The following is a 13445-nucleotide window of genomic DNA, read 5'->3' as shown; positions in this document are numbered from 1 at the left end:
GCCAAAGGAGGGTCTAAAAACATTTGCATATACTTTGCCAAATGAGAGATTTCTTTAGGCTAGAGAATTTCTCCATAAGGGCTAATCTAATGTTTATTGCCTGTGTCTGGGCCATACTTACGCTGGGATTATGAATCAATACTACACATAAATATTTTAATTTTCAGTTCAGCGATCAGAATGTTTTCAAAGAAATACTGTCACTGACTTGATCAAGTTTTATACTTCATAGATATAGGTACTTTGATTTGGTAAGTTGTGCATCAGTCATTTTTTGGCTTTTGTTTATTGATGTAGGTTTGGAGTGTTAAATCTCATGTAATTGCAGTTTGGATAACAAATAATTTGATAGTGAAGCACAAAAAGAAAAATAAATCGGAATGTGGACTTCTTACAGGCAAGGACCTACCTTTTTATTTTATTTTAGGGGATTTCATTGGGACTAGCGTTAGCATTTTTTTCAATGGGCCACACTGCCCACATGGCTTTGTTTCAGTACTGTAGGTTTTTCACACATATTACTCAGGGTGCATCAGAGTGAAAGTGTTCCTTTTTTGTTTGATCTTTGTTGTGGTTTTTAGCAAATCAGTTAGCTGAGGTATGTGTGTGTAAGTGTTATTATTTAGCTGATCTGATATGAATAATATGAAAAGAAAACCATGTTTTAATAAAAGCATGAATTAAATTTATGACGCATTTGGCCTCTGATCTCTGACTAGGAATACATAAAGAAAACACACCCTTAAATTTCTTTCTTTCCTAGGTAAGCTGAATGGAGCATATGTGTACATTTTCCACACTTTCATGTTTATGAACATGGAAGCATATGTGATAATGCCTTGACCTCAATACTACTGAACACCTTTGCAATGAAGTGAACTCTTCACCAGACATCAGGGCCTGATCTCACTATTGCTCTTGTGCCTGAATGAAAAAATTCCCACAGCCACATTGCAAAATCAAAACAGTGGAGATTATTATGACAAAGTGGGACTAAAGCTGTAGTGGGATGTTTAAAAAGCACATATAAGTGTCTGAATACTTTTGGCCACACACTGTGAAACAGGTAAAAGTCAGACTAATGAAAGTCAAGGCTTATATAGGCCAAGAATTGTTGTGCCCCTGAAACCTTTAATCCACTGAAACTGCCTTTGTATGGCAATATTCTGAGATTTACTTGAAATACCAAAAACTCCTCAGAACTAAGCAGGTCCACAAGACCCAAAATCCAACTTACCTACCAATGAATAAACCCAAGAGAGAAGAAAATTATACACATTTAACATTGACTGGATTCACCTTCAACATATCTTGTGCAATTGCCACAAACAGTTTTGCATTCAAGTGTTCATCAGTGAACAGTTGATAAGTTCAACAAAATAGACTTCATGTTAAAACCTGAATTCATTTTCTAGTTACATAATTGCATTTTTTGACCATATAGTACAAAGTTATGGAAGAGAAATTATTTATAATCACACTATCCACTGTTAACCAGATTTGACCCTTTTGATTCAGGTTCCTCTCAAGGTTTCCTGTTCCATGGAGTTTTTCCATGCCATTGTTCCCTCTGTTTTGCCCATCAGAAATAAATTGATACAAATATAATTTGGACGTGACTTTGACACTGGAAGAAAACACTGGATTTGGATTTGTAATTTTTTTTTTCTTAAAGGAATTCAGCTACAGGTGCCAACCATGTCAAAGTTTCTCCATGATGTGGGGAAACATAATAAGACTGAGGAATACAGACAGGTGTTAATGTTAAGAATTCGTTTTAGGCTGAATCTTGTGAATTAAAGGACACATTCTTTTTTTTCAACTGTTACATGCATGCTTTAGTGTGATATTTAAGAGTAAACAGAGGATCAACTGTTCCTCAGCAGACTGAGATTGCAGACTGTTATTTGTAATATTTAGCAAGAACATTCCAATACCTACATAGAGGAGGGAGTTGATGAATAGTATAGTTGGATTTTTGAGAGTTCAGTGGTACAATACCCAGGCATGTAGATTAAAATCTTAGGAAGTCTCAAACATTTATCTTTAGTGCAGCAATAAACCAAAGTCCTCGCACATCTCAGCAGAAATTATGCTTAACCTATAACTTAAGCACAAGGACAATGTTTGATAGCTTCTATGTCATTTACATTTTGTAGCATTTTGTTCAAATTGATATCATCTGAATGACAGTTAACAACAACAACAACTTTACTACAGGATAAAACAGTGAGCATCACTTTACTCAACAAATAAATCGTAAAAAAAAAAAAAAAAAAAAAAAAAAAATAGCCACAGATATGATTGGTTTATTGAAGAAGAAATTTGTTTTAGCAGTGGTCCATGTGATTTTCTCAGTTGCTCTCTTTTCCAGGAAGAACTTGATGGATATAGACTTAAAAAAAAAAAAAGCTGAAACACTCAGCTAAACATCCAAATGCAGTGTGGTGACACGTATTTGAAAGAAAGATGTGTAATTATTTCTCAGATGCTAGCAACATTGTTATGTTTATGAATCATATTTATGATTAAAGGCTATAATAAAGATGTTATGGAATATGTGTAACCATAAGGCATAAGACATAAGGTGTGGAATTCATTCAATATTTTCCTTAAATTATACACAAGTATACCATCTCTTTTAGGAGGTAGACAATGTTACTTTGATCAGACAACAGCATTTTTCAGAAGTGCATGCGCAAGTTCTTTTGTTTCAGGCAGGACTCAGGCATTTTACTGTCTGCAGTTTCACTCTGTACCCCCAGAGTACAGTGTGCAACAGTGTACGTGTCATTATTTTTGTGCTACTACTTGCACACAGCAGTGACAGAGATGACAAACTGGGCTATGTTTGCATAATTTCTAAAACATTCAAGGAAGGTGCCTGCATAAACACACTGTAAAATATATTAGAAGCATATTAAGGCATTTAAAATGGAACACATAACGCAGGGTGCTGGAATATGGAGAAGTTACTGAAAACAGGGTTGGAGTTCCAGTGAATTTTTTTTTTTAAATTTTGATTATCAGGCAAAAAAAAGTGCCATTGTCAGGGTTCCGTAAGATGAGTTTTAAGATCAGAAGGTCAGAGCAGGCGGTAGTGGGGAGACAGAAGAGGCCTGGGAGTGAGCAGTGTTCAGCTGTAGATCACCACAGCACTGGACAATCCACATTACTGAACCCTGGGTCTTTTCTCAGGTCCCAGTATGTGTTGTTGCTGACCCATGTGTCATCTTTTGATTTCCTGTAAGAATCAAGCCAAAAATAACTGGATTAAGGTTTGTTACAGACTTGTTAAAAGGTATTTAATTTAATGGTTTTGTAGGTTTGTGGTAATGATTAGCCTACAGCAAAGAAAAAATGAACACTGGGTGAACATTCATTTATCATTACAACCATTTAAGTAATTACCTATTCTGAAGCAGATTTTAGAGATTTTAAGATATCTACAATCATCAAACTCAGAGCCATAGACTGTACAGAGGATACAGCGCAGACAATGACTCATCATCTAATAATATTACATTTACTGTAATGAAAATGATCACAGCAGATGTGACAATTTAAAAATTTACATTTAAAAATTAAAAAATGTAAAGATAATTTAATTAACATATTCCACTGCAGTGAGCCACTAGAGGGTATCTGAGACACTTAGCTACATTAGGCAATGGATGCTTAATGTTTAAGGGTCTGGTTTACTGATTGGATGGTTGAGTGTTAAATCCATAGAGCCACCAGGCTGCCACTGTTGGACAATTGATGAAGGCCTAAATCATGAATGGCTTGGAAGATTGCACCTTAAACTTCCCAGAGTTTCAGTTATATTTATACCCTTACAATAATTATTTTCATAACTACATACCTACATATTTATGTACTTGTTACACTGTAGTTCCTGTTTAATTTATAGTAATCTCTGAATGCTTTAAAGTGTGATTAATAAGCAGGGCATCTAAGAAGAACATGTTAAGATGTTGCACTGAGAAGAAAACTGTTACTGGTTTGGATCTTACTGGAAGAACCGTGGCTGATGTGCCATGTTGTTCTCCTCAAGGACTCTGCGCCTATCTCTCTGCAGCTGTTCAATTCTTTGCTTCTGTGCTTCTGCGGCCTCAACATTCCCCTCCTCCAGTAACCTACACACATACACAGATGATATGTATATGACGATATGTATAGGAAACATGGCATTGTTCCTCTGCCTGTAATAAAGTTTGATTCAGCAGGTTATCTTTTGGTAACCTGGAGGTACGTCTGAAATTACACAGACATGTTTTAAAAAAAAAACCAAAAAAAAAAAAAAACCTGTCCACCCTGCTGTACACATCATACTATATAAACACACGAATGTCAGAGCATTATTAAAGAAGAGACATGAAAGACAGACAATTGCATCAGAAATTGAATATTGCTTTTCACACTATGAGTCAACAAAATGTTTAACCTCAGAAATGCCTAAAGGTATTACTGGCTCGGCAGAAATTCACTGTGCAGACAGAATGAATTGGCACACTCAAACAGCACGTGACTATTAATGCCCTGCAAGTTCCACACAAGCACAGGCTCAACAAAAAATAGACATTTGAAGATTGCTAAAATGTAGCATGGACTGATGAATCTTGATTTCTGCAGAGGCACACAGATGGTGGGTCAGAAGTTGGCACCAACAGTATGAACCCATGAATCCAACCTGACTTGTGTCTACAGCCCAGGCTGGTGTAGGTGGTGTAATGGTGTGGGGAAAGTTTTCTTGGCACACTCGGCCCATACCAATCAATGCTTGTATGCCACAGCGTGTTTGAGTATTCTTACTGATCTTGTGCATCCCTTCATGGCCACAATTTACCATTTTCTACTAGCTACTTCCAGCATTTCAAACCGTTTTTATGAGGATGAGAATGAGTTCAGTGATTTTTGGTGGTCTTCCCAGTCACCAGATCTGAATCCAGTAGAACACTTTTGGGATGTCGTAATGAAAAGAGAAGGGGGTTTTTAGCATGAAAGAAAAAATGCATCTGAAAAATCTGCAGGGATTGCATAACGCAATCAACATGGAGCAGAATTTAAAAGGAAGCCCCACCTGGTATTACTATAATGTTCCTAAAAGTACTTGGTGAGTTGTTTTTAAATGTGTGTTTGAAAATGCATGTGTATACATGTATTATTAAATATGTTGCATATTACTTTCCAATATGACAAAATATATTTTCCAATCTGTTAGACATTTTTCCCAGTCAACTGTATTCTTGAAGTAAAAAACCTGCAAATATTTGTCTTTATTAATATGAGTTATATAGACTACTGATATGTGCAGAAATGCAAAATGTTACATGGGTTTACCTCTGATCGATACGTAATCTAGTGTCTGTGGGTGGTAGTAAAGCTTTGGTGTGTGGATCCAGTTCATTCAGCTCAAGTGCAAACTTAGTAAAGCCGTAGTACTGCTCGTAGTCAGCAGGCATTGGATCTACACAAACATTAAAAAGCTCATTAGAAAAAGACATAAAAGACATCATTTAATATGAGTCACTGAAAGAAAAAAGTTGATCATTAAGATTACAGAATTTTCTTGGCTAGTTTTTATGAATTGGAATGCTTGATATTAACACATATGGCATTGCATTCAATTAAACAGTTTTTTTTCCTTTCAGCTGCAATACACTTGGTGTATCCTGTAACTTGGTTACAGGATTGCTGGCAGAGGTGAATACATGACTCCATGTATGTGAATCTTACTGGTTCTCCAGATGCATGTGGCAGACGGTGGGCTTCCACAGTATATACCCTCATGCCATTTCCCAAACAGCTTGTGTATCACCTTGCCTTTATGGTCCACGACTGTTCCCTCCACCTCATTCATACTGGAGTTCCAGTACTTTGCCTGCAATGCACACCCAAAAAAGCAGCGTTGTCATCATTGTCTCAGTCCAACCAGTCTAAGATCAACACACTGTCTGCATGTTCCGAATTTCAAGTGTTCATACTGAAACAGAGAATATCAACCCAAAACAACAGAAAAAGGATCTTTTTTCATGCACCAGATAATAAAGCAGCTTTCTTGCATGAGCCTAAAGGCAGATTACATGCAGTAAATGTTCTTGTTCTCCAGCAGATGACACTGCTGAGACGTCAATGACTCAGTGGAAAAATAGTCATAGCCTTAGATGTCATGCCCACAAACCATTGTCTGATGCATATGGCACACAAAATTGGAAACACTTCAGTTCTGAAGTCATCATCTTATTGGTTGGATTCTACAGGATTTCCAGATGTGTGTGTCATTTTTCTTTTACCAGCCCACCTGGAAACAAAGCCATTATGATGCCTTATTTCCATCATGGAAGAAGGAAGTACAGTAGTCATGATTACAATTGTGACAATGAGTGCATATGGGGATCAGTTAAATGCTGTTTTTTCCAAATTATGTGAAGTTCCCAGTATAGACTCATTGAATTGCTTGTATTGCACATCTCATTGGCTTTACATTTTCACAGACCATATATATGCAGCTGAACAAAACAATCTGTGATTGGTTGCTTTACATGTCAGTCAGATGCCCTCTTGAGAGGTCCTTGGCCAATGAAATCTGCTTTGGAGTACAGGAAGGCCTGAAGGCCTAGCTATGCAACACTAGTGATGAAATAAAGAAGATGAACTTCTCTGTCTATCTCTCTCACCCACAACTCATTTGCTCTCTGCCTCTTACACTCTTCATCAGAGTGACCTGTAACGTTAGAAGCCATGGCAAGAGCCAAGGTCAATTTCTATTCCCCCACAGTCAATACCACAGCACTCCCACCACTGAGCTAGAGGAAGTCTGTCTCTAGGTGGATGCTCTGTGTGATGGGTCAATTAGTGTCTCTCTCACTCTGTCGGAATCTGAGAATTGATTCACAGCATGCTTCTGCTTCTCCATCCACTGTAGTAGCAAGAGTGACATAACAGGTTACATTCATTTGTTTCACACTAAATCTACTTCTCTGCATGAACAGACTTCTAATAGAGAAAGTACTTCAACATACCTAGTCTCTTGATAATCAGAAGCAGCTGCTATAAAATGTCAATGTACTGGGAGTTTATCTATAAATATATATGTAAATGCATAAATGTATATATACTGTATATATATACACTGTATATATATATATATATATATATATATGTATATATATATATATATATACTGTATATATATACACTGTATATATATATATATATATATATATATATATATATATATATATATATATATATATATATATATATATATACACACACATACACTTATAGAGTTAATATTATTCTATACTCCTCCAACAACTTAAAGTGCAGTGAATGAGATACAGGTTACACAGCACAAGGATTTCATTTCAGTGCAGTGCTTGTGTCAGCAAGTGGGGAAATGTAGCTCACCTTGATGAAGGTGACTTTACACTGACAGATATCGCTGCTGGTGTTCTTAATGCAGATTTCCCCATAGTGCTCGATCCAGCGCTGACCACTCAGAATGTTGTGAATACATGATGTTACTTTGTTCCACTCATAGTGGTCTCCCAAGCTGAGAAAGGAAGCAGGGATTTAAAATGACTCTCCAATACTGATTACTTAAAAGTGCTACAATATTAATTAGTCCAACATTTGTATAAAACACTGCCACATACAGGCCAGATATCAAGAACAGCACTACATTATGTGCTTGTATCACATAAATATGAAAGTAAAGAAAACTGTACCATTAAACATGGCATTTAAAGGTGTTTTTTAATTCATTTTACATTCATACACTACACAGGATCCACATAAAATCTTCATGCAGCACTTTAAAAAAAAAGATTTTTAAAGCACCCTTTAAATTGATTCAAATCCCAAAAGACTTCATGTTTCCTATATTCGCTCACAACATAATTGTGTCCCAAAACCTACTTAGCGCAATCTGTAACAAACAGAACATTTAAAAATAAGCAACAGAATTCTCTAACAAATGAATGATCATTTTATAAATATTATTATATTTCTTTAATTGCAATAAAAATTCTGTATAAATACAATAAAACCTCTTCAGTAACATATGCCATAAACAACATCCATTTATTTGCTACTCTTTTCCTAATCAAACAACACAACCTGCATTCAAATAAAAAATGTCCAGCAAACAAGAGCTCTAATAGACTAGGAATGTCTTGTCTTCACCACAAATGGGCTGGTGTGACTGCAGGTTCTAACTGTAACCAAGCAGAAGCCACAGTTACAAGTTGTTTGAAGACCCAGACAAGCTCATTAAAGTGATGTAATCAGGTGTGGTTGCAATGGTTGCAATAAAAAGCTGCAGCCACACCGTTTGTGAATTAGTCTCCTATTAAGTAGACTTCGTTTACAGGAGTTAGAGTATTAGAGTAATGTTAAACATGTGCAGATATTCTGCCTCGGAATACAAATACTGTACAGGATTATTGTATAGTATTTAATTACTGTTTATTTTAAAGTGTGTTTTTAAAAGTCCTGGCAAACATTATTTACTATATATAGTTCTGAATATTATGTTTTCCTGAAGTCAAATATATTGCTGTTTTTTTGTTTATTTATTGGATATCACGGAATTGATTAGGCTTGTGGCCATATCACTATGGCAACTATGGTAACTATCCAACAACTTTATCAAGGCATTATGTTCGCTGTATGAGGAAACCACACTAAGCAAAGAGTATTATTTAGCCCAGGCAATCCTACTGTGACAGTACCTCCTGCATACAGTTCATTGTCCTTCTGTCCTTTCGGTACAATCTGGATACACTACATCCGCCATGTTGGCACTGCGGTGTGACCTACGATGTCAGATTAACCAAAATTTTTTTTTTCAAAAACTGTAGCTGTAGCACTTGCACTCAGCTTTTCCCTGCCAGACCTGTTGACTTACGTGAAACTGTACATTGTTTCCATGCTGCAGATTCTCAGTAGAAGCAGTAGGTGATCCTGGTATTTCTCAATAAAATACTGTGAATCTGGACAGGCTACTGCTTAAGTGTACTGCTTTCAGCTACTGTACAGTAAGTAGTAGGTAGCTGTGGAGTGAAACCTGATGGCTAGTGATTTAGCCACAGTGATATCCGACGCACATATGGTAAACATCTTTGACAGCCCTAACAAGTAATCATGCTGCATTAGTCTATGTGCACATAGAGAAGTGTGTAAAATGGTGCTCAATGAGAATCAGGACAGTCGAGGAAACTGCATGACCATGGCATTAAGGATTGACAAAATCACCCTTAATGTGTGTGGGAGTGAAAGAAAAATCATATTAGAGCACTTACCCAGGGAGCACTACATGAGTGGTGCCGACTGGAACAATCTCCATGGACTTTCCCCAGAACTTGTTTTTCCACCTCACATCTGAATGCATCACACAAACACCGGGGTCATTTTCAGAGCAGACTGCCCACAAAGCCACAGAGCTCATCTGTACTAGCAACATATTAACCAATGACAGATATTTTACCTTGCCAGAAGATAAAGTTTTTCGACTCAGCATGGCATGCAGATATTGGGGGATGATGGCTGACCTAAAAAAGGACACAAACCATAGACTGACAAACATGACGTAATTATGTACATAAACAAACCCAGTATAAAACTAGCATGAACATACTCATACCTGCTCCGCTACAAAGCGAAATCCTTTATCTGGCCGGTCACACTCATACGTCTCTCCCAGCACTGGGTTGAAAGGTTTCCCTCCTGCTCTGTAGTAACTGGAGGCATAGCCTGATACCGCAAACGTTGCAATGTACACCTACACATGCACACAACATTAGCTGTGACACTGATCCTTGTCCATCCAGGTTTATACAAAACTTTTGAAAAATACATCAGGTACCACAGACCACCATTACTATACTAAACTATACAGTTTTAAAGCAAGTAGAACTTGAAGCCAATGTGCCTACATGGCAATGCCATCAGCAATAATATTTATGCTTGAAAAAAACCTTTCAATTTACTGCAACCAGAAAGGAAGCTATTTGATAAAAAAAAATATGATTTTTGACCTTGCTGTGTCCTTAACCCTGTATGGATTGCTGTGTTTTTAAGCCTCAGGTACTTGTACCAATAATAATTCCAAATAAATCCTACAAACATACAAACACTTACTCGGGAGCTATTGTGCTATCAAGTATCTTAAACTGATAGACATTCCAAAAACACAGTTCATCTACCACTTAGTAACTGGAACATAAAAATGTGATGAAATTTCCATAATGACATGAACATTAAAACAATTGAACAGCAAACTTGATTTGGCACCAAGCTCAAGACTGCACTCACAAACGTTCTGAAGTGTGGACAATTGAGGAAGCAAATCACTCACTCACTCTGGCTGTAAAAGTCATTATAAAACCATCAACGCTTCTCAAATCTGAGAGGCCATTCAGATCTCCATCAAGCCATTACAGTCCACCACTACCTCTCCCTCTACTCTGTAATGAATACTGGAAATACTCTTACACACCGAGTGGCTCACTGCGGCTAGTTTGAAAGCTCCTCTAATGGAGCGTTGGTACAGTGGAAGAGACCTAGGTCACTCAGGTCCACTCAGTGAACATACAGCAGAACCTGACTTAGGCAATTAACTCTCCATTAAACTGTCCTGAACCATTCACTTTTCTTTTCTCAAGGACTCTTGCTCTAACAGCCACATTTTATTCAAAGACAATTTCTTTAAAACCTCCATTCATCAGTGGGATAAAGCTTTGCATTTAAGTGAACCCACGGCCACTGGGTTATATTACATGAGCCTCCTATAGCTTGATAGTTTACTTGACAATGAAGAAGCCAGACACTGAAAGCTTTACAATAAATATTACTGGAAGCACAGCAAGCTCCACTTCCATTATCTGTCTGAATGTCTGTAGATCTTCTTAAGTGGAGTTGGCCAAAGCTCACTTTACCCGCAGAAGAGATCACTCCATCATGGTAGTAAAACAGCCATGGGCAATGGCTATGTCAGATGAGCCTGGATTAGACTGGCCTTTAAAAGACAATGGCTCCAGTAATGGTAGAAGTGAAGTGATCAGCTAACTGTAACTGACACTGTACATGAAACTGTATGACTCAACAGATGCAAGACAATTTAGATGGCTAAGAGTGTCTGTGTGACAGGAGAAGTAAAACAATATCTGTAATAAGATGGACAAATTTAGTACTGCTTGGAAAGATGATACAGAATTTTTTACTATTGGGAATTCAAGCCTTTTTAAGGACACCTCAAGGCTTGGCATCTGGCACTGGCCAATGTGGAGTAAAGAAATCACACACACACACACAACAGTCTCATATGCATAAAAATACAGAAGATTGAAATATCAGACTATATTACTGTCACTGCTGCAACAGACGTAAAGCACTCAAAGTGGATCATTCTAAAACCATAGTGCCGTTTAGTTCTAATTTCAAATTTGTCAGAAATCATTGGGCAATTTTAAACAGCACTGCTGCAAAGTGTAACTGCACTCATAAACGTTTCTATCATTAGTTAAAACTAAACCACAAGGACATGTTTAATAGACACTCCACATAAATTAAGTTTTTCATCAAAGGACAGTGTTTTGAGCTGTGCAATTGGTCAGTAACTACATTTGGTCATTATTTTTTCTCTCAAGAAAGACAGAAAAAAAGAGTGAGGGAGTGATAATGTTTAGCTGCTATGACTTAAGTGAAAAAGGAACTAACTTGTTTCACAGAAAATCCATAACAGTACCATTACTGTAAAGTAAAAAAAAAAAAAGAGATCTTTAAGTTAAAATGTGCAGTCGTTGACAAATTACAGCTGTATGGAGGAAGGAAACACAATCAGAATGTGCTACTGTTCGAAAATAATCAACTTCAGAAGAAACTTCCCAGTCACATATTTATGAAATTCTATGTAATTTTGTAGAATAAATAGTGAGTAGTGTGTTCCTACTGAAAAGTGGATGATGCACTTTTTCAACCAATAAAAATGAAGTGTGGTATATTGGACAATCATTCAGATCAATGGTCGCAAATTTTGCTTACATTGCAGAAGAGGGCTGGGGCTATCAGCCACTGATGCTGGATAATAAAAATATTAAAAAGTATTAATTTTATACACTAAACAATAGAGTTCATTGTTTAAGTGCACAGAGTGTAGTACATCATTTGGGACACAACATTTGTGTCAGAGCAGATCACACCACCCTGTTGTTGATTATTTTCCGACACTAGCACCCACTCATTCTGTTTTATTCCGTTTTTTGTTTAATGATTGTGGTCGAAATTTGTATTTGTATTTTTAAGTAGTAAACCAGTTTTAAAGACTGCACTGATTCAGTCGCACTGTCACTAGTCATCATTAGTCAAATTAATAAAATATTATTTATAAATCTATTTGTAGATGCTTATGATATTATTTATGAATCACATCATACACATCTTATTTATTAACCATGTCATACACATGTATAAGTGTGTGTTTGTATGTCCTGACATTATACCATGCGTTCAAATGGGTCCTGTGTCTGTGCGGCTTGGTCGAGCAGCTCACTGTACTCCAGCTCCTCACACAGTCTCTGCAGGGTGTTGAGCGGCTCATTCAGCTGCACCGGCATGGCCACCTTGGATAGGTCCTTTCCAATGTTATTCCTCAGGATGTTCCACAGACTGATATTGCTGGTGTTGGGGCTCGGAGAGGGGAGCAAAGATCGCCGTTTTCCCTGTGGAACACCATTCTCTACACAATCTAGGATCAGAGTGTATATATATTGGATGAGGAAGACAATTCATGGAGGGTCAGAATGTTCTGGAAATTGTCTGGTGTGAAAAAGTACAATAAATATTAAGTCTCTGTTCTGTAACGTCTTAACTGACTGAAAGAACAAGAACAAATCAAGTGAAATGTCACCTGAGTCAAGTCTCTCGTTCTGGACCTCATGGTTGAAGTTGTCCATGGAAATATTATCACTGATATCACTGATATATGAGTCATCTTCTGAAGGCTACCAAGAAACAGAGAGACAGAGATTGTTATTACGCCACTTCCGCTGTCTCGTCAGATTAACACCTCCTGCACGCAGCAGGTTACTCAAGTGCCTGGGGAGCACTGATCGCTCAGCTCCTCTTTTACCACCCACCATTAATAATGGTGGAAGTCTTAGTCAAATGTGCGCAGCATGTTTGTATGATTGAATTTGGGAGTAGGAGTGGAGGCTAGAGAGAGGAGAGAGAGAGACACTCTCATGAGTTGGGAACAAATTTTCACTTGGTTCTTTGGAGAGGTATTTTTAGAAGCAAGCAATTAGCTCCATTTTCACATTACTTCTGCTACTGGAGCTGCTTGGACAGGTCTGCCTGAAAAAGGAAAACGAGTGAGGGAGAAGCATGAGAGAGACGAAATACGGATGCCTTGAACTTTAGTCTATAGTGCATCATCC

At 37.3% G+C, this 13445-nt stretch overlaps 1 protein-coding gene across 4 annotated transcripts in view; it reads right to left on the bottom strand.

Moving 5' to 3' along the window:
- Nucleotides 1–2291: 2291 nt before the first annotated feature.
- Nucleotides 2292–13445, bottom strand: part of osbpl3b (oxysterol binding protein-like 3b) — a 58496-nt gene continuing 47342 nt past the window's right edge. For 3 of the 4 annotated variants that reach the window (XM_058389673.1, XM_058389665.1, XM_058389681.1), the window contains 10 exons: nucleotides 12917–13010; nucleotides 12510–12754; nucleotides 9653–9790; nucleotides 9497–9560; nucleotides 9312–9390; nucleotides 7417–7561; nucleotides 5740–5884; nucleotides 5344–5470; nucleotides 4017–4139; nucleotides 2292–3244 (listed from right to left, as the gene is read on the bottom strand). In XM_058389673.1, coding sequence (XP_058245656.1) covers nucleotides 3148–3244; nucleotides 4017–4139; nucleotides 5344–5470; nucleotides 5740–5884; nucleotides 7417–7561; nucleotides 9312–9390; nucleotides 9497–9560; nucleotides 9653–9790; nucleotides 12510–12754; nucleotides 12917–13010 — 1257 coding nt within the window. In that variant the 3' untranslated portion in view covers nucleotides 2292–3147. The other variant, XM_058389691.1, reaches the window with a different exon arrangement.

The sequence above is a fragment of the Hemibagrus wyckioides genome, linkage group LG01, assembly GCF_019097595.1.
Source record: "Hemibagrus wyckioides isolate EC202008001 linkage group LG01, SWU_Hwy_1.0, whole genome shotgun sequence".
Classification (NCBI taxonomy): domain Eukaryota; kingdom Metazoa; phylum Chordata; class Actinopteri; order Siluriformes; family Bagridae; genus Hemibagrus; species Hemibagrus wyckioides.
This window is presented reverse-complemented; position numbering and strand designations above follow the sequence as displayed.